The sequence below is a fragment of the Lipophrys pholis genome, assembly GCF_963383615.2.
Source record: "Lipophrys pholis genome assembly, chromosome: 9".
Classification (NCBI taxonomy): domain Eukaryota; kingdom Metazoa; phylum Chordata; class Actinopteri; order Blenniiformes; family Blenniidae; genus Lipophrys; species Lipophrys pholis.
In genome coordinates, this window is record NC_137639.1 from 30,825,139 (window position 1) to 30,852,750 (window position 27,612).

The 27,612-nt window shown below is 45.1% G+C and overlaps 4 protein-coding genes across 7 annotated transcripts; 3 read left to right on the forward strand and 1 right to left on the reverse strand.

Annotated features, from left to right (window-relative positions):
* Positions 1-4,401: 4,401 nt before the first annotated feature.
* etsrp (ETS1-related protein) lies at positions 4,402-9,905 on the forward strand. 4 transcript variants are annotated; one of them, XM_080472117.1, is made up of 10 exons: positions 4,402-4,439; positions 4,907-4,956; positions 5,429-5,481; positions 6,111-6,192; positions 7,406-7,528; positions 7,663-7,737; positions 8,322-8,456; positions 8,646-8,876; positions 8,982-9,100; positions 9,207-9,905. In XM_080472117.1, exons 4-10 carry the CDS (start codon positions 6,111-6,113, stop codon positions 9,489-9,491), a joined length of 1,050 nt encoding a protein of 349 aa, XP_080328243.1. In that variant the 5' UTR covers positions 4,402-4,439; positions 4,907-4,956; positions 5,429-5,481; the 3' UTR covers positions 9,492-9,905. The 4 variants fall into 4 exon arrangements, with proteins under 4 accessions (XP_080328243.1, XP_080328245.1, XP_080328242.1 ...); XM_080472119.1 differs by having other exon boundaries at positions 7,439-7,528; XM_080472116.1 differs by lacking the exon at positions 4,907-4,956.
* A 1,647-nt stretch (positions 9,906-11,552) lies between these two features.
* Positions 11,553-13,597, forward strand: pycard (PYD and CARD domain containing). Its single transcript, XM_080472178.1, has 3 exons — positions 11,553-11,951; positions 12,527-12,598; positions 12,753-13,597. Exons 1-3 carry the CDS (start codon positions 11,696-11,698, stop codon positions 13,013-13,015), a joined length of 591 nt encoding a protein of 196 aa, XP_080328304.1. The 5' UTR covers positions 11,553-11,695; the 3' UTR covers positions 13,016-13,597.
* Positions 13,598-13,742: 145 nt separating this feature from the next.
* dnajc28 (DnaJ (Hsp40) homolog, subfamily C, member 28) lies at positions 13,743-16,341 on the forward strand. Its single transcript, XM_080472112.1, has 2 exons — positions 13,743-13,938; positions 14,731-16,341. The coding sequence occupies exon 2, from the start codon at positions 14,744-14,746 to the stop codon at positions 15,911-15,913; it is 1,170 nt and encodes a 389-aa protein (XP_080328238.1). The 5' UTR covers positions 13,743-13,938; positions 14,731-14,743; the 3' UTR covers positions 15,914-16,341.
* A 1,301-nt stretch (positions 16,342-17,642) lies between these two features.
* Positions 17,643-23,809, reverse strand: LOC308114872 (sodium channel regulatory subunit beta-1). The gene is made up of 5 exons (XM_080472108.1): positions 23,127-23,809; positions 22,267-22,433; positions 19,573-19,807; positions 18,515-18,674; positions 17,643-18,334 (listed from the first exon to the last, which is right to left on the reverse strand). The coding sequence occupies exons 1-5, from the start codon at positions 23,164-23,166 to the stop codon at positions 18,277-18,279; spliced, it is 660 nt and encodes a 219-aa protein (XP_080328234.1). The 5' UTR covers positions 23,167-23,809; the 3' UTR covers positions 17,643-18,276.
* Positions 23,810-27,612: the final 3,803 nt, after the last annotated feature.

Here is a 27,612-nt window from a genome sequence, read left to right on the forward strand (position 1 = left end):
CTTGTCGACGTCATCAGGAAAGCCTCGCATCCCTGTGCGCGTGCGTGTGTGATGGCCCCGAGACTCACGTGCACACCGTGGAAGTTCCGGCCCCTCCCCCCTGCACGGGTCACACCTGTCAATCAAAACTGCTCGTGTCCTCGTGCAGAGCTTCGAATCACGACTCCGTGTGTGTGTGTGTGTGTGTGTGTGTGTGTGTGTGTGTGTGTGTGTGTGTGTGTGTGTGTGTGTGTGTGTGTGTGTGTGTGTGTGTGTGTGTGTGTGTGTGTGTGTGTTCTCCACTCCCAATTGAGAAAGATACTACATGTGAAAGTTTTCGTCTTTATAATGAAGAAACTTTATCTGGTTTCAGTGTTAGAAACTCAAAACCATTAATTATTGGTAACTTGGAAGTGGGAAAGTTTCCACTTCTAAAGTGGGAAAAATGCAACCTGAACTTATTTTAAAACTTCATTGTAGTATTTACAATTCAGTTGAATATTTATCTTAGTTTGAATCTTTTTCATTTAATTAGAAGGTTTTAGTGATTAACTGTTGTTTTGTTCATATTTTGTATCTATTGACGCGTCACTGGACGTCAGTGTTTCCTCACATTAGTGTGTTTTTGTATTGTTTATTGTATTATACCAAACTACCAAATGACCAAACTACCGGCAACTGGCGTCAAACAACCAAATATACCAATCGACCAAGTTACCAGCAGCTGGTGACCAAGCTACCAGCAGCTAGCGCCAAACAACCAAACTACCAGCAGCTAGCGCCAAACAACCAAATATACCAAACTACCAAACGACCAAGCTACCGGCAGCTAGCGCCAAACAACCAAATATAACAAACTACCAAACGACCAAGCTACCGGCAGCTAGCGCCAAACAACCAAATATAACAAACTACCAAACGACCAAGCTACCGGCAGCTAGCGCCAAACAACCAAATATAACAAACTACCAAACGACCAAGCTACCGGCAGATAGCGCCAAACAACCAAATATAACAAACTACCAAACGACCAAGCTACCGGCAGCTAGCGCCAAACAACCAAACTACCAGCAGCTAGCGCCAAACAACCAAATATACCAAACGACGAAGCTACCAGCAGCTGGCGTCAAACAACCAAATATACCAAACTACCAAACGACCAAGCTACCAGCAGCTGGCGTCAAACAACCAAATATACCAAACTACCAAACGACCAAGCTACCAGCAGCTAGCGCCAAACAACCAAACGACGAAACTACCAGCAGCTAACGCCAAACAACCAAACTACCAAATTACCAAACTACTTGCAGATAGTGCCAAACTACCAAACTAACAGCAGCTAACGCCAAACTACCAAATTACAAAACTACTTGCAGATAGTGCCAAACTACCAAACTACCAGCAGCTAGAGCCAAACAACCAAACTCCCAAACTACCAGCAGCTTGCATCAAACAACCAAACTACCAAACTACCAGCAGCTAGCACCAGACTCTTCCCTGGAATATTTAATGCCAATAAATTAGGGACGTCCCGATCACACTTATTTGCCCCCGATACTGATCCGATTTTTCAGAATTGAGTATCGGCCGATCTCGATACTTTCCTGATCCGATACTCACATTACTATTGCAAATATACTCAATAGTGTATTTGTGGAGCAACTAAGATGTCTGAAGCTAAAAGCACTATTGGCAGAAGCTTTGTTTACCTAGAAATTATTGTAAAACTCACTTATTGAATCAGAATTCTTCTCAGAACGACTTCAGAACTTATTTAAACTTTATTCAGTCAGAACAACAAAAACCCAGTTACACTCTGCAGTCTTGTTTCTCTTATTTATGTTAATTTAAACTACTTCACCTCGATTTTGTGGCAAAGTAAATTAAATTAAAAATGAAACCCAGTGAATCAGTTTGACCAACATATAAATTATAAAAACTACAACATAAACAGTATTCAGTAAAACCAATCAGAAGAACCCAATTCTACTTCAAAGTGTCTTTGGCTGGTTGGGTTGAAAATAAGTCCTAAAAAAGTGCAAATACAATAATAAAAATAAATAAATAAATATATCTTAAACATAAATACTCTGAGGCTCCAATGTAACTTCTTTGTGTATTAAATTTCAGTTTACCTTAAAGCAGTATGAGAGGTTTGACCTGAATGTCACAAAACATTTACATTTATATGTGAATTATAAACTTAATTCCACTTCAAAGTGGTAAAACCTTTTTGACTAAAGTACTCTGAACATAGTTCTCTCAAAAACTTATTCAGAATATCCCACTCTCCCTTCAAACTAGCGTAATATTCTGGGTCATTTTTTTTCACCATATTGCTCCCCTGTGGGTACTTTATTTTGAAATCCTTTATTTTAAAGTGGAGAGTTTCAGTGCTTCAGTGTGGCTTTTTCTTTACTTTTTGTAAACTGCAAATGCCAGGCCTGTAGGGGGCGCTGTGACTCACCAAACACAACAAAAACCCAGAAGAAGACAGACCACATAGACATTTTGAAGTAGACTAAACACATAAACCACTATATATAACTCTAGTTTTATAGGTCTATGGCTCCGCTCCGCCTGCTTCTAAAGTAAAACTTTAGTTGCGTTTGGTTCTGACTTTATACACATCCTTTTGAAAACGCTGCTGCTGATTCACAACAACACCCCCTAGTGGCCCAACGGGAAAACTACATTGTTTTCAGTGTTTCTGCCGTTACCATGGAAACTAACATTGTTTATACCGGTTATAATACTGTTGATTATTGATTTTGTAGATTACCAATCCCGTAGATTATAGATCCTGTGGATTGATACTGTACATTAAAGATCCTGTAGATTATTGATCCCATAGATTATTGATCCCATAGATTATTGATCCCATAGAATATTGATACTGTATATTAAAAATCCGGTAGGTTGTTGATCCTGTGTGTTATTGATCCCATAGATTAAAGATCCTGTAGATTATTGATCCCACAGATTATTGATCCTGTGGATTGTTGATTGACACGCTAACTGCCCCGCCATGCTGCCTCGGGTCTAAATGTTTGAAAAACAAAAAAACATTCTGTGGACTAGTGTTATGAAATGTCGACTCTGTGTGTGTGTGTGTGCGTGTGTGTGTGTGTGTGTGTGTGTGTGTGTGTGTGGGTGTGTGTGTGTGTGTGTGTGTGTGTAGCTGTTTGTTTACACAGGACTCTTGACTCAGTCTTATCTGCTGCAGCCACTCGCACTGTGATTGAGACTTTTTTCGGCCTCAACTTTGTGTGTGTGTGTGTGTGTGTGTGTGTGTGTGTGTGTGTGTGTGTGTGTGTGTGTGTGTGTTTTACGGGCCATTGTTTAGTGAATGGTTTCTAAAGATACTGAGATTTCTGACTCATTTTTTTTTCTTCTTCCTCCTCATTAAAAGCCGATGAAGCAAAACAGCTCTGATTTCAAAAGACTGACCTCTGACACACACACACACACACACACACACACACACACACACACACACACACACACACACACACACACACACACGTTTTCACTGTGATTGTTTTACATACTTATTTATTCATATTTTTTCCTATTTTTTTCCTATCTCTCTATACTTGTAAATAACATAACACCAATTTATTTACTATTATATTCAGATTAAGTACTACATTGTGTTTTATAAATACACTTAAAGATATATATATACAATATATGCACAAATATTTGACCAATATCTTACGTATAAATGAACAATTATTGGCAACATATTCATCAATATATGCAGATTAAAAAACAATAAATACACAAATATGACCAGTTTACTTCCTAATACTTATTAAAATATACTGACATCATATCAACTAAAATACATGTTAGAAAATAAATCTGTTTATTTATGAAAAACAACGTGACGTATTGACTTACAAACAAATGAATATTTATTATGTTGACGTCACCATAACAACTGATGTGTTTTCAGGTATTTGATTGAATAAATATGTGATTTTAAAGTTTCCCCGTTTTGTTGGACTTTAAATATTTTCTTTATAAGACTTTAAAAACTGTTTTATTTAATTTTAAACTTTGTCATGAAAACTTTCCAAGATTTTGTGTCATTTTTATTTGATCCAGCAGATGTTTGATGGTTTAAAGAAATAAATCTCAATTTCATTCAGTTGATTTTAGCAAAACTTTCTAAAGTTTCATCTCAGTTTTTATCTTCTTGTTACTTAAATGTTTCTCATTTTAACGTTATTAACTTATTATTTATCTTCTATGGATGAATGGATGAATGAATGGAGGATGGTTTGGTGTGTGTGTGTGTGTGGGGGGGGGGGGGGGGGGGGGGGTGTTAAACTGTCCTTGGTCACGACTCGCCTCGTGCACGCGCCCCGCCCCTCCTCTGGGCTGATAAAGGCCCGCGGGGCCGCGCAGTCGGTCAGTCTGGAGGAGAAGCTGCTGCTGGATCCACCACGAAGGTCAGTTTCCTCTTTTTAACTCGTTTTAAACGTCAAAAACTTTAATTTCTACTTCCGAAACTCAACTTTAAATGACTTTAATGTGATTATCGGTCAAAAATCAATGTCGAGTTCAAATCAATGAGCCAAAACTGTCTCCTGACGTTCACGACCGCGAATAGTTATTAGTTAGACTCTTTTCAAAATATTGATAATAAAAGATAAAACGAGCTGAAAAAGTTTTTTTTCTCGTTGGAGGATCTGGTGAGACTTTATTTTGTGAACTCAAAAGGATTTCAACTCTTTCCTGTTTGTTTTTCCCACAATGAGACTTTAAAACACCTTGAAATGGAAAAATGAAGGAAAAGGAGAATTAAAAGATTTAAAATGAAAACGAAGACAATTCTGATTAAAATGAGATTTAAAATTAAGTAAAACATGTTGTAAAATAATGTTTAAATGAGTTAATTCATTCATTCATTCACCAGGACGTGACGGGATGTCGGACATTCCAAACCTTAAACAACGAGCAGCTGCAGTAAAAACATTTTATTTTTACTTTCATGATGATTGAAGTTTAAATGTTGAGATCAAAAAGTAAAAACATTAAATGATGAAATAAAGACAATAATTGTTGTATAACATTATATTTACAGCTTCAGGTTTAGTCAGAGGAATAAATTAACTCTTCATGTTTCAATCATTTCTTCAATCTTTTTATGAAAAAACACAAGATTCTTATACGAACGAAGGTAAAAACTATTCAAAGATCGACCTTATAGATCCACGGCAACATGATTAACTTTGATCAATATTATGTTTGAACCAAAATATCCACTTTCAGATATTTGATCATTTTGAAATGAAACAGAGATAACTCCTTATTTTACTCCCATAATCACACTGCGTTTAATATTTTCAGATTTTTGAGTATAATCTCATATTTACGGGTGTTTTCTGCCTGTTTTTACTGTACGTCTGTCATATTTTACTGTCCTGTGCCTCCATAGATTCATGTGTTCACATCTCTACGGTTGCTGTTGGTTGAACTCGTCATAAAGAGGTAATCAGATTTTCTTTTCTCTGCTGATAAACCGATTAAATTCTGAATTGTTCTTCGATTTAAAAACGTTTTTAAAAAAGCACTGTCAAACAGTTTTGTGTGATTTTAAAACGTTTTTTGTTTTGTTTTGGGATTGTTGTTTTTTGTGTTGTATGTATATATTTTTTTCTTTATTTCACATCCCCATGATACAGTTTTAAGTACTTTCCTTTTATTTTCTGACATTTCATTAAACGAATGTGTCACATTCTAATGTAGACATATAAAGTTTAACATTGTGAACTTGAGAATGATTTTTTATTTCATTTTTCTAAGTCAAACCTTTCCAATATTCGAGGTCATGATTATTGTTTAAAGAGATAAATCTCGTTTTCCTACATATAAATGTAAATATGTTACGTTTATATCAGCTTAATAGTTTGATTATTTTTCTTTAAATACTTTAAAATGTTGAGATATCGTGAGTCTCTGTCTTGATTTGTTCCCTCTAATGACTTTAAACGAGGAAGGATTTGGTCTGGGAATGTTTTTGCACGTCGTGTTTTTGCTGTGTGTCCTGTGGTGAAGTGTTTTGCACGCCGGCGTCCATCAGGTGTGTGAAGGTGTTAAAATGAACGTGTGAACTTCAGATGGAGACGTGTCAGCCGGGATTCTACGGCGAGGACTTCAGGACGCAGGAAGTGCCGGCCGGCTTCGACTTCGGGCCTCATGGTGAGTCCGACCGTCCGTCTGTTTCCTCCCGCCGTCCGGCCATGACACCGGGGGGGTTCGAACCGGGGGTCTGCGTCAGAGTGACGGGGTCCCGCCGCCGTCGGTTGACACCTGGCGGGGTGAAAGAGTCACTCCATGCTGATGCTGCTGCTGCTGCTGCTGCAAAACGCCCTAATCCTGTCCTCCAGACTTCCTCCTCCTCCCTCCATCACTCTTCCTCCCTCCTCCTCCTCTTCCTCCTGGTTTCCTCCGTCCTCCAGACTGACCTGACAAACAAATGTCTCTTCCTGACGTCCGTCGTCACCATAAAATCCCCTGAACGGTTCAGACTCCTCCCTCATTTCCTCCTCAGACAATCAGGACTAAAAACACTTTGTCTGTGTTTTTTGGGATTTAGTGTCGCCGAGAACAATGAAATCAGAGCTAAAACTCTTGAACCTTAAGAATAAACTTCAGTTTCTAACATTAAAGTGTATTCTGAATCTACAGGATGTGAGGAAACAGCAGTTTGTGTTTCTTTTCATCAAAACTCAGCTGTTGTAATACCACCTGGGACCACAGGGGGGGAGTACTGAGTCATTGAGTCATGAAATGTGACGACAGCAGGAAGATTAATGTGACAAAGAGACAAACCCGGCGTGGACAGAGACAAAACCAGAGTTTCCACAGGAGGTTTGAAGAGGGTTCTGTTTTCTTCCTGCTGGTTTGGATGTTGTGACGGCAGCCATGACGCTGCTGGTAGTTTGTAAGTTTGTTTGCCCGGCGCTAGCTGCTGGTAGTTTGCTAGTTAGTCTTCCCGGCGCTTGCTGCTGGTAGTTTGTTTTCCCGGTGCTCACTGCTAGTAGTTTGTTTGCCCAGTGCTAGCTGCTGGTAGTTTGTTTACCCAGTGCTAGCTGCTGGTAGTTTGTTTTCCCTATGCTTGCTGCTGGTAGTTTGTTTTCCCGGCGCTAGCTGCTGGTAGTTTGTTTTCCCGGTGCTCGCTGCTGGTAGTTTGTTTTCCTGGTGCTAGCTGCTGGTAGTTTGTTTTCCCGGTGCTAGCTGCTGGTAGTTTGTTTTCCCGGTGCTCGCTGCTGGTATTTTGTTTGCCCGGCGCTAGCTGCTGGTAGTTTGTTTGCCCGGCGCTAGCTGCTGGTAGTTTGTTTTCCCGGCGCTAGCTGCTGGTAGTTTGTTTTCCCGCCCTGACTCGGTGTGTCTGTACATGTCGGCCCTCCAGACTTCCCTGGTGAAGACCTGTCTTTTCTGTTAGACAGTAACGCCCCCGGCCAGCAGCACTTTGTGGCAGAAAGCGACTTCGCTGAGCCGAGCAAAGCTTCGCATCTCTTCGACATCAACCAAGGTAACTAACAAACAAACAAACACACAAACAAACAAACAAACAAACAAGCTGCTGAGTGTGTAAGAGACACAAACACCCCGCAGCTTTGTTGGTGTGTGACGAGCTTCAGTCAGTTTCTTCGCCTCTTTCCTCAGTGAGCTCCAGTGACGGCGTCCTCTTCAACCTGGACTCGTACCAGGAGTTCAGCTGGTGGAGCTCCTTCCCTCACGGTGCGTCTGCTCTCCTTTATCTCCACAGATTCACACTTTCACTTCACACTCAGGCGCCGTTCACCCGACGACGCTTCACGTGACAACATCTAATCCATTTAAAAAAAGAACAGCGTTGTGTTTACACTGCAGCAGCAGACACACTGACAACCCTGTAGTTTGTCTGCCTGGCCACGGGATGGCGCTGCCGCTTAGATATGTGCAGATAACTAGACACTATCAACTTGAACATAATGAAGAGAACCCGACGTTCTAGTGAACTGATGAGGAATCGGATGCAAATATTAAACTCCAGATGTGGACGATTAAACTAGAATACTAGTCAAACCACTACGGGTCGGCCATGTTTGTTTACTGGAGCATGAGCAGAAGAACTACGTACCATGGGGGAGGTAGTAACGGGGGAATACGGCCATGAAAAAATCTTTCCCCCTCGGGACCCAGGATACAAATAACTGCAGTGGATCAGAACACCGGTGTTGTGTAAGGTTTTGTGGATACGCTCGTTTACGTTGTCGTGTAAACGAGACAAACATCACAAAGAACCAACATCAGTCCATGAGTTTGTGTTTTTTGTCGCTCAGATCCCTCACAGACCGGGTACCAGGACCCCCCCCACTCGTACCAGAGCCTGCTGCCCCAGACCGCAGCCTTCAGCCCGGCCGTGGACGGCAGCCTCAGCCCCTTCCTCGCCTCAAACACGCCACACACACTGCCAGGTGAGACGCCAACCCTCCTGTCTCCACTGAGCATGTGCAGAACTACTAGTTACTACGGCGGCGGGGTCCCTGACCCGGAGCAGAGTTCCTGCCGTCTCCACGGCGACGGGGCGTTCTCAAAGCGTTGTGTTTTCAGCGACTCGTTGTCACTTTGAAACGTGGTGACGGGAAATCTTGTTTCTGCTGCAGGTGAGACGGATCAGATCTACTCCTCCTCTTCCTCCTCCTCCTCCTCTTCCTCCTTCTGGCATGAGTACCCGTCCTCCGGCTTCTCGGCCCCGCCCCCACAGCTGGCCTCCTGCCCTCCAAACCCCAGGCAGCCTCAGGCCTCGGAGCAGTACTGCCCCCGTGTGGCCAAACGGAAGAACACGTCCTTACCGAGGCCTGAGAGGGAGGGGGGCGGCATGTCGGCCTATCCAGGTGAGGACACACACACACACACACACACACACACACACACACACACACACACACACACACACACCCACACACTCTTGCTCCGTCTGACCCGGTAATCCGGTCCAGGTTCTGGTCCCATCCAGCTCTGGCAGTTCCTCCTGGAGCTTCTTCTGGACTCGGCCTGTCGGACCTTCATCTGCTGGACGGGCGACGGCTGGGAGTTCAAGATGTCCGACCCCACGGAGGTGAGAAGCGAGACTCGTACCAACGTCAAGCGGGTATCCTGCACGTCAGCAGAAATTCATTTTCCAGTGTGACTGACGCTTGGCGGCCGGTGCTTCTGACCCTCAGGTGGCCAAACGTTGGGGTCAGTGCAAGAACAAGCCCAAGATGAACTACGAGAAGCTGAGCCGCGGCCTGCGCTACTACTACCACAAGAACATCATCCACAAGACGGCGGGCAAGCGCTACGTCTACCGCTTCGTCTGCGACATGCAGGGCATGCTGGGAAAGACGGCCCAGGAGGTCCTGAGCAGCCTCAACGTCCTGCCGGCGGGCGCGGAGGCGTGGCCTCACGGCGCCGTGGCGGCGGCGGCGGGGGTGGAGCGCCGCGGCCAGACGTGGACGTCGCAGTAGCAGCGCGGGTTTTTAAAGATTCTACACGTCTTCTACTTCCTGTTCTACTGAAACGGTTCAGTTGATTCGACGAGACGGACGAGTCGAGTCATTTTAACGAGTCCGACTCCGAATCGGATCAAAGCTTGTTTCCTTTGAGAGGAAGTTACTGCAGGTAACTGGATTACCGTGGCCTGAATAATCTGAGTAATCTCTCTCACTTCATTGAACGACACGTTTTCTATCAGGGATTATTGTACATAATGTTTATATGAGCACTTTGTAAAGTTCTGTTCCTCTGTCGTATTTTTCTACAGTAAACTCATGTCTACCTCTGTTACTCAGAACTACTCCACCTGGGAAAGTTTTACTGATGTGAGCTTATTTCTGTGTAAATAAACTGTAGAAACTGAAGTAAAGCATCTTCCTTCACATTGAACGTCTTTTTATTGTTTGATCGTGATCAAAGCATCACAGTGGGAATGTTGTCGTCACATTTATTCACATTAAAATCCAACTATGGTCTGTAATCTGGAGTAATCAGATTATTAAAGAGATCAAACAGTTTAATCCAACAGATTAACGTTCAACTGCTTTAATGTGCAAATTAGATACTGAGTAGAAACTTCAGACTCTATAAGAGGACCTCAGACTCTGGAAGAGGATCTCAGACTCTGGTAGAGGACCTCAGACTCTGGTTGGGAACCTCAGACTCTGGTAGAGGCCCTCAGACTCTGGTAGGGAACTTCAGACTCTGGAAGCGGACCTCAGACTGTGGTAGAGGATCTCACACTCTGGAAGCGGACCTCAGACTCTGGTAGAGAACCTCAGATTCAGACCTCAAACTCTGGTAGGGAACCTCAGACTCTGGTAGAGGACCTCAGACTCAGACCTCAGACTCTGGTAGAAGCCCTCAGACTCTGGAAGCAGACCTCAGACTCAGACCTCAAACTCTGGTAGGGAACTTCAGACTCTGGTAGAGGACCTCACACTCTGGTAGAGGACCTGAGCTTGAGGAGGCTCCAGATTCCACCAAAAGGTGACTTTAGAAGCAAAACGGACAGAGGACAGGATGTTAGTAGTTCCTGGTAGTTTTGTGTGTTTTCCATGTTTCTACACAAAGTACTTCTTTCTCTGCTCAAATCAAACTTAGCAAACTTGCAGGTGAAGCAACAAGCGATTCCGTCCACATCAAACCTTTGAGTTTCTCTCAGCCTTTTGTCTGGATTCAGTCATGAAAATGAGATTGAAATGTTGATCCACACATAATCTAGTGAGGTACTGCAGAGGCCTCGTGCGGCGGAGAGTTTACAGGAAGTTTAAACCCAACAGCACCGCCATCTTGGTTGCCAGTTGTGTTGCCAGATCTGGTGAGAGAAAGAAGCAACAAGAGGAGAAGGAAAGACTTCATGTAAAAATAAAAACACAAAGAAATGAAGGATTTAATCACATTTTCTAAGTTTTTATTAGTACTCTCTCAACATTGACAATAATCAGGAATATCAATACTGTTTAATACTTTTCAATAAGTATCGGTACTTTTCTAGGAGTATTACCTTTATATGTGCATTAATAGTTTATTAATGCACATCAATACTTTTTTCTTGAGTATCGATCCTTTTGATGAATATTGATAGTTTTCTATGAGTATTGATACTTTCCTATGAGAATCAGTATATTTTAATACCTTTCCATCGGTATTGATACTTTTCTATGGGTATCAATACTTTTTGATGAGTATGGATACTTTTGTATGTGCATCAATAATTTTTAAGGGGTATCAATACTTTTCTATGAGTATTGATACTTTCCTATGAGTATCAGTACATTTTAATACCTTTCCCATCGGTATAGATACTTTTCTATGGGTATCAATGCTTTTTGACGAGTATTGATACTTTGTGTGCATCAATACTTTTTCAATAAGTATCGATACTTTCCTAGGAGTATCATTACTTTTATATGAGTGTCAACACTTTTACATGTGGATCAATACTTTCTAATGACTATTCACACGTTTCTATGTGCGGCAGTACTTTTTTATACTTTTTCATGAGTATTGATACTTTTTATGGAACTGTCAGATCTGGCAACCCTGCGTCAGTGTTTCCTGACTGAGGGACGGTTCAGGGCTTCGGGTCTCGAGGAGTCGTGGTGAGAGGGTGAGGAGGACAGGGGGTGAGGAGGTGAGAGGGTGAGGACGTGAGGACGTGAGGAGGTGAAGGATGTCGTGTCTCCGGACCCTGGCCGTGGCCCTTGAGGACGCGCTGGAGGACCTGAAGGAGTATGACTTCCGGAAGTTCTGCAGTCGGCTGCGGGGACGCCCGACTGGGCCAAAGATCCCGCGGTCCCGCGTGGATGGGAAGAGCCCCGTGGAGGTCACCGAGGTGATGGTCAGCACGTTCACCGAGCAAGAGGCGGTGCGCGTGGCCGTGGAAATCCTCACGAGCATGGGCTGCAACGAGGAGGCGCGGAGCCTCGGTGAGACGTTCAGGGCCCGTCCGACATTCTAAACTCTAAAAACTAACGCTTTTAGAAACAACGTCTCTGTTTATTATGAGTCTTTTAAGGAGTCAATACGATTCAAAAACACCCAGACGGCGTCTTGTTGGTTTCATGATTTACTTTTACGTTCGGAAAACTTCTGTTTGGGCGCATTTTATCTACTTTAACTCCAAATTTGAATAGAAAAACCTGCTGAGACTGAAACATCCACGTTTCTCTTTTAATGTCATTTTGTTTGTTTTTACAGAAAGTCAACGAAAAATCTGAATAAAACTAAAAATTGCAATGAAATAGGAGAAAGTTAGAAGGGGAGGAGCTAAGAGTGAAAACACATAACAGAATTATTTTAGATTCTATTGATGCTTATAAACTAAACAATGTTACTAATAAGTCAAAGTTAGAAGGAGGCGGAGCTTAGAGTGGATGGAATATAATAATAGTAATTATTATTATAGTTATTTTTTCTTAAATGTTTATAAACAATACAAATTGTATTATTGTTATAATAACAAAAACACAGCTCTAATCCCGTGTCCTGCTCTCGTCTGCAGATAAAGAGGCCTCTGAGATCTCCTCAGCTTCTGGCTCTGCTGGAACCTCCTCAGCCGCTGGGTCTGCTCAAGGTCAGTTGTTGTCGTCCTCGTCGGACCTTAAAGTTCCAAGTCCTGAGAGTTTAAAGTTCTCTGAGGTCTCCTCAAGAAGGTTTTCCTGCAGGTTTGATGGATCTTCTGAAGCTTCACCTGCTCAGGTCTTGCGTTCTTGCTCCTCTTCCTTCAGATCATCACTTTCTGGACAAGAACCAGCTGGAGCTGATCAACAGGGTGACCAACTTGGAGCCCATCCTGGACGAGCTCCTCTTCCGAGATGTTATCCAACAGGAGCGTTACGACACGATCCGGTTGCTCTGCCCCCGCCAGGCCCAGATGAGGGCGCTCTTCTCAGGCCCGCTGATGGCTGGACGAGGGGCCAAAGACATCTTCTATGAGATCCTCCAGAAACATGAGAAATACCTCATCGATGACCTGCGCGGCACGGAGTAACCTTCTTATACATCAACAAATGTTTCCGGGGACATTTTTAATGTTTCCTCATTTATGTCACACTCACATTGAATCACATTTGTCATTTCATAGGAATTAAATCAACCACACTCGCTGGTGTAACGAGTCAAAGAGCAGGGCCGGTATCTGTTTCCTTCACATGTTTTCATTCTGATTAAATGACGTGAAGGGAAAGAAAACAGTGAATCTTTAGGGACCAAGCCTGAGAAAGAGGCATGAGAAAGACGCCTTGCCTGGAGGCGAAGACTGTATTGTATATAGTTCTTAGTTTCTTATTATTCTGTAGACGAAACCCCTAAACACGCTCAGGAACTCAACAAATTTGTCACGCTCATCAAGATTGGCGAAAAATGGAATAAAATGTCAAACTTAATGCAGGAATGTCAAAACGTGCCCTCTAGTGCCACCTAGAAACTGTACAACGACTCGCAGGAATGTCGTAGGGAGATCAAACCACAACTTTCACTTGGTTTTCAGGTTTTTCATTAAAACATTTTTACTTGGTGCTTCAATCAAAATGTTTTCTACCATGAATTTTTCAATAAAGTTGTTACACCGATGAATTCTGTCTTTTTTTTTATTGATCAATAATAAATATTTGATTTTAAACTGTCAGATTGATGGAGGGATGAATTAAAGATTTCTGGGTGCAGTTCTACAAGCTGCCGCTAGGGGCGGAGACGGTCTTCAGCTGTCGAGGGTCGCTGACAGAAGAAGAAGCTTCCGGTAGAACAACAACAAACTGAGACCGGAGGAGGTCACCTCCTGCTCTCTCACCTCCACCTCCACCTCCACCTCATACTGCTCCTGCCCCTGCTCCTGCTGCACCTCCTCCTGTTTCTCCTCCTCCTGTTTCTCCTCCTCGTGCAGCTTCACTGACTCCGTGGATGAACTCTGCTCAGGTCTGTGCTGCACGTGGAAATTACACGTGTTTATACTCAGATAAACAGTAGCACTCACACACACGCAGATCCTTGGTTGTGGGTTCGAATCCCGGCAGTTTTTACTGAGGCTTCGTCCACAAGTTGTTCTTCTAAATGTCTTGTAGTGTTTGGTGTGGTGCGTCTTTATTTTAAACATTTTTGAAAGGTGAAAGACAATGAAACAATTCTGATGGTACTAATAATAATGATAAAAGAGAAGAAAGTGAATGAAGACAAATGATAACATTAATAATCAGCACAACAATCATAACAACAACAATACAACAATGTTCTTATCTGTAATCTGATTAGCTGACAGTATTATTATTATTTTACCACAAAAGCCACATTTAGAGAGTGTCTGGACTGATTCGAGTGTGAATCTTCAATGCACTCACACTTGATTATTTTATTTTGACCCTGGTCTTCAGGACCAGGGTCAAAAACCCTCCAGGACTAGGGTAAGAGACCCTCCAGGACCACGGTGAGAAACCTCTGTACTGCATTGTCCTCATCCAAGATGGCGGCCAATGGAAGCTTCCGCTGAGATGTTTCTGTATTTGAGGACTTAGACGGTTACCAGAGTGCTCAGCGAAGTTGTTTGTCCAGGTTTTGTTCTCGTTTACTTCCTGATCAGTGTTAAATTACCGTGAAAGACTTTGGGTTTGTCTGATCTACTGGTTTCCACTGTGGAAGTGAAAATGACGGACTGAGGAGTGGAGATGGATGGAGAGTCTCAGAACTTCTCTCTTGTCTGTCTTGGTTCTTCAGGGCTCCTCCAGGGATGAGTGTCTCCTTCCACCTGCTGCTGCCGCGCTGTGGCTTCCGACCGGGCCGTTTCCTGCTGGTGTTGAGCGGACGCCATGTGGCGGCGCTGCGGTGGCTTGGCTCTGAAGCTCCGATCAGCCGCGGCCTGCAGGAGAGCTACCGGCTCCTCCGGCTCCCTCTGGAGGGCGCCAGCAGCCCGGCGCAGGTGAGGGAGGCCTACCTGCACCTGGCAAAGCTCTACCACCCCGACTCCGGAGCCACCACCGCCGACGCGGCGCTGTTCGCCCGGGTGGAGGAGGCGTACCGCGCCGTGCTGGCCCACCAGTGCAGGCGGCGGCCCGCCGACGCGGGGGCGGACGAGGAAGATGAGGACAAGGCCCGGGGCGCCTCGGTGCAGCACAGGCAGTACCTCAGCTTCGACGGCGTGGGCTCAGGCACGCCCAGCCAGCGCGAGCGCCAGTACCGGCAGGTCCGCGTGGACCGGGCGGCCGAGCAAGTGCTGAGCTACCGACAGCGCGAGCACGAGAGGGCGGGTGCGGCGGAGGGGGCGCTGGTGGAGCGCGACATGCGCCAGCGCAGCCGCAAGATCAAGATCACGCAGGCGGTGGAGCGGCTGGTGGAGGACCTGATCCAGGAGTCCATGGCCCGCGGCGACTTCCGGAACTTGAGCGGCGCCGGGAAGCCGCTCAACAAGTTCCAGCACAACCCGTTCGCCGACCCCATGACCCACAACCTCAACCGCATCCTCATCGACAATGGCTACCAGCCGCCCTGGGTCGTCACGCAGCGCGACATCCGGGAGGCCGCCGCCCACCTGCGGCACCGCCTGCTGGAGGGGCGGGCCCGGCTCGCCGACCCCCCCTCCTCCGACGAGCTCGCCCAGTGGGAGCTGCTCTGCGCCTCCGTCCAGGAGGACGTGGCAAATCTCAACAAGCTGGTGGACAACTACAACCTCATCGTGCCCATGCTCCACATGCAGATGGTGCACTTCAGCCTGCGCCGTGAGGCGGAGCGCGCCGAGCGGGGAGCCCGCCAACGCCGCCTGGAGCAGCAGCAGGAGCGGGAGACGGAGCGCCAACGCAGGATGGACGACAGGAAGACGGCCAACGCCACCGCCATGAGCCGGGGCAGGAAGCAGGGCTTCGTTTCCTGGGTCCAGAAGTTACTGCTGGTCAAAGTCCAGTGAGACGGAAAACTGCCGGGTGCCGGGTGGCGGCGGCGTGCGGCGCCACCCGGCACCTTCATTCTATGAATGCTGAATTTTAAATGTAAATATTCTCATTTTGGAAAATCAGAATCTTCAATAAAACAATCAAAGTGACCTAAAGAAAGTTATGCACCGATATCACTTTTAAAGTACAAGTACTGATACCGAGTACCGATATGAGTACTTACTAAACACTATAAAGCCAAGTTCATACTCCATATGCAAATGATATGCAAAGACTATGTACTGGCCTAAACTACCTCCACACAACCTCTGCGTTGACGTCGCTTGACATGACACAATACTCGCTGGGTTGTATTGAGGATCTGTAATGAGTATGAGTACTCTGTGAAGTATCGGACCTGATCCTGGTATCGGTGAGTCCCTCCTTAAAAACATCAAATATGAATAAAAAACTTAAATATAGAGTGTGTCGTCTATTATTCCCTCACATGAGAATTAAAAACCCACAGAGGTAAAATCAACTACTTAGTTTCTTAGATTTTCTCCTTAAATTTCTTTTTATTTCATCAGAAACTTTCAACACAAGAATGAAGCAAATATTTGAACTGAAACGATGAATCAGAAAGAAGATGATCACCTGGATTGATCCATTTTCATTGCAGTTCTGCTTGAACACCAGAACACGAGAGTGACATGAAGGTGTAATTCCACTCCCAGACACCAGGGGGATGTGAAGTGTCAGTGTCGAAGGTCAGAAGTGTTTTTAGATGTAATTCCAGTCCTGGACACTAGGGGTCAGTGTGGAACGTTCGAGGTGTTGGAGACGTGTGTGTGTGTGTGTGTGTGTGTGTGTGTGTGTGTGTGTGTGTGTGTGTGTGAAATGTACTAATGTATACATGTATTCCCTCAAAAGACAACTTGAGGTTAGTATCGTATCAGAAGAGGAAGCAGTACAAAGTATTTCTGTTCCATGTGGACAATGTGGGGGTCTGCGTGACGTCATCGTCTCATAATAAACTAGTTCTATCTTTAAAAGCTCAGAATGACTTTATTAATCCCTGGGGAAACTCTTGAGCAAGGCAGCACCAACACAATGTTTCCAGCTCTAACGCAGCTCCAACCATTGGGACTATTTCCAGGGAGTTTAGCGTGGAGTAGGACGCAGCTTCACGGAGGTGTGAATCGTCTGTTGACAGCCTGAAGGCGCTGCTGTTCATTGTTTTGATGTCAGTGCTGTTCTCCTCCGAGAGCTGGAGTTTGAAAACGCTGACGTCTGGCTGCAGAGCGCCGCCCTGCTGGACTACGGCTTTCCTAACATTTCACGTTGCTGTGTTGCTTTGCGGCGTTTTGAACGTAAAATCCATCCAAACAGCAACATGTTGTCATGAAAAGTTGGATAGCACAGTGCTACTTCATTAGCCTGCTCGCTGGCTGCAAACTATGGACTGCAGCAGATCCTGGACCCGCCTCAGGTTCTGCTCCTGGTGGGCCCTGCCTGGTAAACCTCTGATGGCCACCAGGAGGCGTCGTCATCAGCTGCTTGTCATGGTGCACGTTTATTTTTCTGCATCATTTCGTGTCGCTCTGTACAAGAGAGCTCGGAACCACTGACACTCGACTTTTTGAAAACACTATGTAGCGTAAACTGGTCCTGGTCCTGGTCCTGGTCCTGGTCCTGGTGACCATGACCATAGTAACTAGTAGTTGTGCACATGCTCAGTAGAGTCAATCAGAACTGTTTCCTCCCTGGTGTCATGACCTCCGGTCCAGATTCTCCTGGACTTGGTTTATTTACACCAATTCACCATGTAAAAAAAAAAAAAAGCACACCAATCATTTTCAGTGTTTCTGCTGTTTCCATGGAAACGGACATCGTTTTTGAAGCATCGACATGTAGACGGGGCCAAAACCAGAAGCTGGACTACAATATTTCCTATTTTACTTTTTCAACGTGAACCGGTAACAGATTTAGACTCTGGATTTATCATTTCACTCTGCAATTAATTCATCTATAGGACATTTATTTGTTATTTTTTTGTAATTAGTATGAAAATTCACAAACTTTAAGATATTGATGTTAATTTTCCTTTTTTTCTTTTATTCAATTCTTGATCTATTTACAAAAAAAACCTCTACAAAAATTTATTTAAAAGTCACTCTTGTGTGCATTTTCAGAAAAGTCCTGAAGCGTCACTGCAGCAGCGATTCATGTTGTTCACGGCGGCTACATGAGAAATACAAGCAGGAAGCCCCGGCTGATGTGATCCTCACACTGATGGCTGAACGTGAATCACTTCTGCTCCTCCTGCTCCTCCTCCTCGTCCTCCTGCTGCTCCTCCTGCTCCTCCTCCAGCTCTCCGTCACAGTGTGAATGTTCCTCACTGCTGCTGCTCCTCCAGCTGCTCTCCGTCACAATCGTCCTTCACCTCCAACAGTCTGCACAGACAACAAGGAAAAGACTGAGTGCAAGGCGGCCTCCCTCCACATGAGGGCGCCACAGAGCCTCAGCTGGGCTGCAGCACCACAAGGAATGTGAAGTTTTGGAAGTCTGGATTGGTTTTTGTTATTTTTAAGTTTGATTTTGCTTTTTTTATAATCTTGGAGGTGTCGACTGACGCTGTCTGAGCTTTGAGGGCTTTTCGCGCCTCGCGGGCTTCGTGTTCGTTCCAAGTCTTCTTGTAGCAGTAGACGAGGACGCCGACGAGCCACAGCTGCAGGAACACAATCAGCACGTACATCATGATCTCTGCAATCACCGCCGTCAGCTCCCGATTGGCTGTGGAAAACAAACAAAACCCCAAAAGGTGTCAGAAGACTCCAGTGGATTATTAGCTTTAGGAAAACTTCATGCTTTGTTTGGAGGTGCAGCTCCTCAAACGGCCACTAGATGTCTTCAGTTTGTGGATTTTATCATGTGCCGAAGGGCTAATTAAGGACGCTATCGTTTAATCTGTGTCAAAGAGATGTCAGAAAACATTAAGGTATCACATTTATGTTTGGAATTCACTCCTGTGCTCTTCAGACATCAGACCAGGAAACACAGGTCGGGGGGGTTGGATTCTGGAACAGACCCCACACACACACACACACACACACACACACACACACACACACACACACACACACTTTATCCAAACAACACACAGACTTTCATTTAATCTCAACACTGAAATCAAGGAGACGGGTGTTGTTGGTTTTCTAGGAACGACTTTAACACGACGGCTGAGGCCCAGCGGAAACCAAAGACCAAAGATCAACTATTCAGGTTTTCAGCGCCCCCTTGTGGATATAGAAACTGTGACAGCAGTGAGAGAGAAAAGAGTTTACTGGAGAAGTAACAGAAAGAGAGAAACTGTAATGTTTAATAAAGCTGAACTGGTTTTCAGTGAGCAGGGTTAAAAGAGGCAGCATCTTTTGCTAATGCTAAAAAAGAAAGAAAGAAAGAAACATCGAGCGGCTAATGCTAATGCTAAAGTTCACAGTCGGCTCAGTGAGCCGGGCAGAAAGGTTGATAGCATCTAATGCTAATGCTAATGCTGACAGTGGGCTCAGAGGGAAGAGCAGCTCTGTAACTTTTCTAACCGTTTCCACCTCCCGTGTTACTCATTCATGCTGACAGTCACTAGCGTCATTAAACCTTTGGATGTTCAGCCTTCGAGTGCCCGGAACCTCACCTACAGCCACCACGGTGAGCTCCACCTCCTTCTCCACCAACACCTGCTGGTTGTACATTGGCAGGAACAGGGTGCGGTGGAAGATGCAGCGGTACGTCCCCGAGTCATTGAGGGTCACGTTATAAATGTAAATGGCGCCGATCTGAATGTCGCGGCCCGGCGTCCCGTGCCACTCCAGCCGGCCGTTGAAGTCCGGGTGGAGGACGTTGGCCGTGGGGTGATCGTACTGAAAAATCTGACGGAGCAAAGAACATCAAACAGTTGAGACGTTAAGATGAGTAATTCAGAGAGCCTCCAAACACCCAGGACCCCCGGGGAGCAGACGCAAAACATGTCCCAGTACCAGGGGGAGCTAGTAGTCCTCCAGTACCAGAGACAGGAAGTGAAATCCAGTACCAGAGGTCGCAAAGTCGTTCTGATTATTCAGGAAAACCCCAATGAATTGGATGGACAAGCTCGAGCTCTGGCGTCTGGATTCAGTCTCTGGCTATCAACAGCTTCCACCTGCTTTCCTCTCATGGTGTAGACTAGAGTGTGATTTTCTCAGAGACAGACGCATTGTTCCATGTCCTCCAGCCCAAGGTGATGGACATGGGATTCTGCTCCCTTCGTGTCAGCGACACCATGAACACCTTGAACAACCCAGTGCCGGTCGTTTGACTCATTTCATGATGGTTTTCAGGAGCGGCGCGAAGCTACGAACTTGATGGGCAAGTTCGTATGGACAGCATCCTGGACAACTTCAGCTTACAAAAGGAGGCACGATTCCAGAACCTGAAGAACGTCATTGTCTGGCTTTAGTTGACTGTATAAAGTCTGATGATCTGTCAGGCATTTTGATTCAGTGAGGCTAAAGGCCGAGCTCATCGGACTATAAAGCTCACAGCTGATCGAAAACAAATGACCTCAACAACTGCTGGCTCTCCTGGTTCAGAAAGACCTTGACCTGTTCCAGAGGCAACCAGACTACTGGAGTTGGTGTTGACCATTCCAGCCACCACGACGTCGGCGGAGACGTCTTTTCCAGCAACAGGACTGAGCAAGAAGACTTTCATCACTGGCTCTCATTTCCTTTGAGAAAGAGACAAGACAGCCGACTTGTACACCTCTGTGATGTCAAGAAGGACAGGAGCATGGACTTCATCGTCTAACAAGGTCTAAATGCTCTCTCTCTCTTCCTCCCTCCCTCCATCCCTCTCTCTCTCTCTCCCACTCATGTACTGCTGGACTATGTCTGTGGATTCCCAGTGTCGGTGTTTGCTGCTTTACTAACTCTGTGTACTTGTGGATTGAGGACCTGTTTGAGGACTCCTCCCACTATCAGTGTTTGGTCAGAGTGTGTTGAGGGGGTGGTGAAGAAGTTGTGATAGAAGGAGGGTCATCAACATTTGGCCCGTAGATGTTTGTGATCCACATCTCTATGTTCTGAAGAGAGATGATAATCATAAATCTTCCCTCTGGGTCTGTGATTGTGTCTGATGATTAATGTAGCTCCGCCTCTCTGCTGGGAGTTCGACCAAGCTGAGTAAGTGTGAGGGAACTGTGGTGAAATCAGTTTGTGATGTCCTGTGGTAGGTGTGTGCGTCTCTTGTGACAAGACAATGTCTTCCTGGAGTTTGTTTAAGTGTTCAAAGACTTTTTGTCTTTGGTGAAAACAGTGAGAATGTATAGTTATTAAAACAAGGGAGGAGGTGGAGGAATAGAAAAGAAAAGTGAGGAAACTTAGAGGTGACGTAACGAGTATAACAATATAGTAAACATCGTGTACATTAATGATGTAATATTAATTAGCTTTGCTTTAATATACGTTGTTCATGATGTTTACTAATGTTGGGGGGGACGGCGGGGTCCTGGAACAGCTGGCCGTAGACATAGAGTCTGTCCACTGTGAGGACGGCTCGGGATCCCTCAGCGATGAGCGGCGGCGCTCCAGGATGTCCTTCAGGAACTGGTCGTTGACGCTGAAGTCCGTCCCTCGCAGTTCCCCGCCGCGACTCTTCATCAGCTCTTCCTGTTCAAACTTGGCGACGAGTGGGCGGCGGGCGCTGGTTGTCCTGTCGTCTTCCTCCCAGGCGGTGGACGCGGGCGAAGGTGATCTTAATTTCCCATTTGTTTCTTTTGTTTTTCTTCCCGTCAGACGGAAAAGTTTGTATTAGAAGCCGGGTGCCGCCATGTTGGATCGCACTCGATGACGTCACCCACTGCACGTCTCGCCTCTCCCAACTGTTGCATTCTTAATCTGCTTCAGTCTCTGCTTTAGGGTCTCCCCGAACAAACTCTTAACATATGTCTCATCATACTCGCACTCTGTCCGTGTATCTCTTGTCCTTCGCCGGCGCAGATTTATTACTTCTGCTCTGAAGTTGCTGTGTCAGCAGTGTTCATGCAGACCTGCCTGACTGCAGGTTTTGTTGGGCCAGAGGCTCGGAGCTCGGTGCAGCTGAAGCTGCTGATGCTCGTCGCTTTAAGAGAAGGTGTCAGATCGTTTTCTGTGGCAGAAGTACAGCGCCACCTACCAGCCTGGCATATGCACCACATCATTTTGGAGTAGTTTTCATGGAGTCGCGGACGAAGACGCTTCCCGTGTGGACGGGAAACTTTCCGAGAACGACGAGGAGAAAGTGACGGTTCGTCTGTTGTGGACGGGGACTCTGGAAGCTCAGACCTGATTTTGCGCGGCGGCGTTAGACTCACGTGGACGAACGTTTCCCGACCCGGAGGTCTGAAGTGCCAGTCCACCTTGGACCGGGCGGGGACCTCCTCTCGATTCTTGCAGGAGATGCAGCCCAGCAGGAAACCCTCCCCCAGCACCGCCTCGGTCATGGAGTCCACCTCGGCACAGCCGCCACGACACTGGCACACTGCCGAGGAAGAGGAGGGTAGCGTGAGGGAGGGGAAGGTAGATCATGATGTCATCCAGCCACCTCAGTGGCTACCTCATTAGCTAATTGGCTTGTCGGCCACGTCGCGACGCGTCTGTACGACACGAGGAGGAATAAGATTGAGTTGTTTTAGACTAGACACTCGTCAGCGATGAGTTTTAACGAGAGTTCAGCTCTGAAGCTGATTTACTGTGAAAAGAGTCCAAAACCTCTTTGTGCTTTTCATTTCCTTTGTTTTATTCTGGAAATTTCAAGTTATTTGGTGTTTGTTTTTTGGTTCTTTTTCTAAATCCAACCTTTATTTAACCAGGAAAATAAAACCCACTGCGACGAAGATCTCTTTCACCAGGTGACCTGGCCACAGCAGCACACGTCACATCACTGATTTGACACGGTTAACAGAATATAATAGTTAAAGTGAGATTTCCAGAGACAAAGTTTAAAAGATAAAATGCAGTCTTTAGGGCAAATTAGAATAAAATGCAATAACATTTTAAGGCGTATTTATTACATTGAAACAACTGAAGATGGCCTTTAACGTTTTCCTCTTGCAGGATATGTTTTCTAAAACACCAAACCACCGTCTGTGTTCATTCTGAGTATTTTAAAAACACGTTCCTGAAGCAGAATTCCTCTCCATGTTTACAGCGACAAAGTGATTTAAAATCTCACCAAGAAGGCTGAAGACAACCAGCAGAGACACACAGTGCATGGCTGCTGCTGCTGCTGCTGCTGCTGCTGCTGCTGCTGCTGCTGCTGCCGCTCGGACGGCGGTCCAACAAACTTCTGACCCGTCCCGCAGCAACAAAAACCTCTTAAATCCTCCTTCGTCCTGCTGGAGGAAAGTGGCTCGTTAATCCAGACCTGAACATTTCACAGCGGTCCAAAGTGTCCTGACGTCTCGCAAGGACAACTGGACACGCTCCTTTAAGAGACGCCGGGAGTTTCTCAGGAGGTCCGAGCAGGATAAATTTAGATCCTGTGAATCCGGAGGAGTCGAGAAGAAACCTGAGACCTGCGAGATCTGGTCCACGCGTCAGACTCTGGTTCTCCACTTCCAGACAGGAACGTTTGTTATTAAGATCCTGTGTTTGAAGAGGAGTTCAACACGGCGTGGGACGTTTCTGGCTTTTTCTTCACAGACCTGTTTTGTTTAATCAAATGTGGTGAGAGGGGAGCCTGGACCGGAGAACCACCCAGCATGCACCTGGAACAATCCTCCATCAGCCACATGGAAATAACCTCCGTCCTCCGTCAGCCACCACAACACTCACAAGGACTCGCCGCTCCGTCAGGACTCGTCGGTGTTTTCAGTCTCTGTTGACTGAGGCTCCGTTTACGCAACAGTTTCAAGTGAAAACACAAAACTTTGTTTCCACGACAACGGAGCTCAGCGCCACTGAAAACACAACTTTTTGAAAATGGCTCCCATGGTGGAACTTTAAACACTCCGACGAAAACTGGCGAAAACGCGACTTTCTGAAAACAGTCGGACTCGGTCGCCATGGAAACAAGACCAAACACAAGTTTCTGAAAATGCTTGGGCTCTTTCTGTGGCGGTGGAAGTGGAACCGCTGCTACTGGTCATGTGTACCACGACCGAGGAGTTTAGTTTACTTTAGTTTAGTTCATTTAGTTAGTTTGGTTTAGTTTGGTTTAGTTTAGTTAATTGTTGTTTAATTGGTTTAGTTTAGTTTAGTTAATTTTTGTTTAGTTGGTTTAGTTTAGTTTACTTTATTTTACTTTAGTTAATTTAGTTAGTTTTGTTTGATTCAGTCAATTTAGTTTATTTACTTTGTTATATTTTATTTTATTTTTGTTTAGTTAATTTAGTTAGTTTAGTTTAGTTTAGTTAGTTAATTTGATTTGGTTAATTTAGTCTACTTAATTTAGTTTAGTTTAGTCTGGTTAATTTAGTTTAGTTTAGTTAATTGAATTTAGTTAATTTAGTTTAGTCTAGTCTAATCTTGTCTAGTCTAGTTAATTTAGTTCAGTTAATTTAGTTTAGTTTAGTTTAATTTAGTTAGTTTAGTTTAGTCTAGTCTAGTCTAGTCTAGTCTGGTTAATTTAGTTTAGTTTAGTTAATTTAATTTAGTTAATTTAGTTTAGTTAATTTAGTTTAGTCTAGTCTAATCTCGTTAATTTAGTTAATTTAATTTAGTTAATTTAGTTTAGTCTAGTCTAATCTCGTCTAGTCTAGTTAATTTAGTTCAGTTAATTTAGTTTAGTTTAGTTAATTTGATTTAGTTTAGTTAGTTTAGTTTAGTCTAGTCTAATCTCGTCTAGTCAAGTTAATTTAGCTCAGTTCAGTTCAGTTAATTTAGTTTAGTTTAGTTTCGATTAATTTAGAATGTATATAATCTGCCCCTTTATATCTCACAATCAAATAACAATATATACATCCTGTGGAACACCTTTGGACACAGGAAGTAACTTGGAGCCATCTAAAGTGTTCGTCCAGAAGGATGATTTTGGTTTGTTCCTCCAGAGCGACGTCCTGGAGTCTCTTTAGCAGCACGTCATGGTCGACTGTGTCAAAAGCCTTAGAAAGTCCAAATAAAGTGCTGCACACTGTTGTTTTCTGTCCAATGACATAATAAAATCCTTTAAAACCTTAGTGGCTGCTGTGACTGTACTGCGCCCTTTCCTAAAGCCCAACTGGTAATCTGATCAAATATTATTTAAAGATAAGAATACTTTATATATAGTTTGATAATTCTCACTAAATTGCTTAACAACCTTTAGAGCATCCAGACTGTTGAGTTCCACTGAAGTCTGTGACATGGAACAGAAAATACGTTTTACTGAGATCTAGAAACTGGATTAAAGTGACAGCCGACTTCCTTCATAGTAACTTTATTATTTTGGTTAAAAGTTGATATTTAGAGAAACTTTAGGAAGCCAAAGATACAGAGGGCTGAATTAAAGTTTTTTTTTTCTATATAAATAACGGTTTCACTGAGAAGAGAGTGAGGAGGTCGAGGTCATGTGGACGGTCCTCGCCTCGACTGACCTTCTGTGACTGTGACTAATAACCAGGAGGGGGCAGAAACAACTACCCCGGGCTGGGGGGTTAGGGGGGGGGGGCATTACTGGAAAGGTTGAACCCTGTGTGTGTGTGTGTGTGTGTGTGTGTGTGTGTGTGTGTGTGTGTGTGTGTGTGTGTGTGTGTGTGTGTGTGTGTGTGTACATTTCCCACATCACGGGGACTCGTCCTCGTGTGGACATAAATCGAGGACACGATGAGACGTTGATGAGGAAATGTGTCAAGGTCAGACTGAGGTTAAGGTTGGGGTGTGTGTGTGTGTGTGTGTGTGTGTGTGTGTGTGTGTGTGTGTGTGTGTGTGTGTGTTGTGACCTTACACATAAAGACATAAACAGTGGTTGGCCCACCTCTCTCTCTCTCTCTCTCTCTCTCTCTCTCTCTCTCTCTCTCTCTCTCTCTCTCTCTCTTATATTTTTAGGTCGGTTCCAGTTTCCAGTCTCATTCAGCTGCCAACCGTGAACAGCAACACACCTCATCATAAAGCTGCAGTTTGTGGTACGTGTGTGAAGAACACACACACACACACACACACACACACACACACACACACACACACACACACACACACACACACACACACACACACACACACACACACACACACACACTGCGGGCTGCTGGGTGATTCCCTACAGCCGGGAGACGATGCTCTGGAAGCCCAGGCAGGATTGGAAAGTGCCAAGTCACTGCGATGCCCTGCAGTGTGTGTGAGAGGAGACGACCGCTGGATGGACGTCGGCCAGGTGAGGACACAGTGTGTGTGAGAGGAGACGACCGCTGGATGGACGTCGGCCAGGTGAGGACACAGTGTGTGTGAGAGGAGACGACCGCTGGATGGACGTCGGCCAGGTGAGGACACAGTGTGTGTGAGAGGAGACGACCGCTGGATGGACGTCGGCCAGGTGAGGACACAGTGTGTGTGAGAGGAGACGACCGCTGGATGGACGTCGGCCAGGTGAGGACACAGTGTGTGTGAGAGGAGACGACCGCTGGATGGACGTCGGCCAGGTGAGGACACAGTGTGTGTGAGAGGAGACGACCGCTGGATGGACGTCGGCCAGGTGAGGACACAGTGTGTGTGAGAGGAGACGACCGCTGGATGGACGTCGGCCAGGTGAGGACACAGTGTGTGTGAGAGGAGACGACCGCTGGATGGACGTCGGCCAGGTGAGGACACAGTGTGTGTGTGTGTGTCTGACAGTTTGGCTGCTAGTTGGTAATCTGTCCTAACAACAGTCTTGGTTACAGTAACTTGGTGCTTTGAGACATTCAGCAGTTAATTCTAAATATTCAGCATTTCTTACAGTCTGTCCGTGATCACAGTTGAAAAAGTGACGGACTTATTTTTCTACTTGCTGTCAATGAAAAGTAACTAGTTACTTGGCAAACTGACCCTGTTCATACTGGCCACATGGCAGGATTATTGTAGTGTTAGAGGAGGAAGATGCTCTAATATCTGGATGTTAGAGGAGGAAGATGCTCTAGAATGTCGTTAAATCTGCATGTTTGTGTCTTAAACTTGTAAATGTACGTTTCTCAGAAAAAAAAGTCTAAATATTCTTTCACCTAATTAGATTATTAATTAAAAAGTCATAAATTAAAAAAAAAAAAAAAAGAAGTAAAAGGAAGAACATCAGGATGTGAGTTTCTGCTGAAACACCTACATTTATCCATCATGCAGCCTCAACTCGCAGCAGACGAAGTGATCCGGCATCCTCCTGCAGAACATCACATCCTCCTCCATCCCGTCTCTAACTGCCCCTACCTGCCTCTACCTGCCCCTCAGGACTCTGTGAGGAGATGCTTCTCCTGCAGGAGGCCAAAGGTGAGTCCATGTAACGCCTTACACTCTCAGACTCTATCATTTAGTTTATTCCAGGCTCAGAAGTTAGTCTTAGGCCCCGCCCACAGGACAGTGCCGTTTCATATGACCATAGTTTTTGTCCAATCATTCACCATCGTGGCGTTTTAGGAGCCTGAAAACAGTTTGGTTTTTTGTTTGATTAAAGAAGGTTCCAGTTGAGAAATTTTTAAACGCCGCCTTGACTTTGACTGATTGACAAGAGGCAAGCGCTGAGAACGATGATGTCATGGCCCCGCCTCTCGACCTAT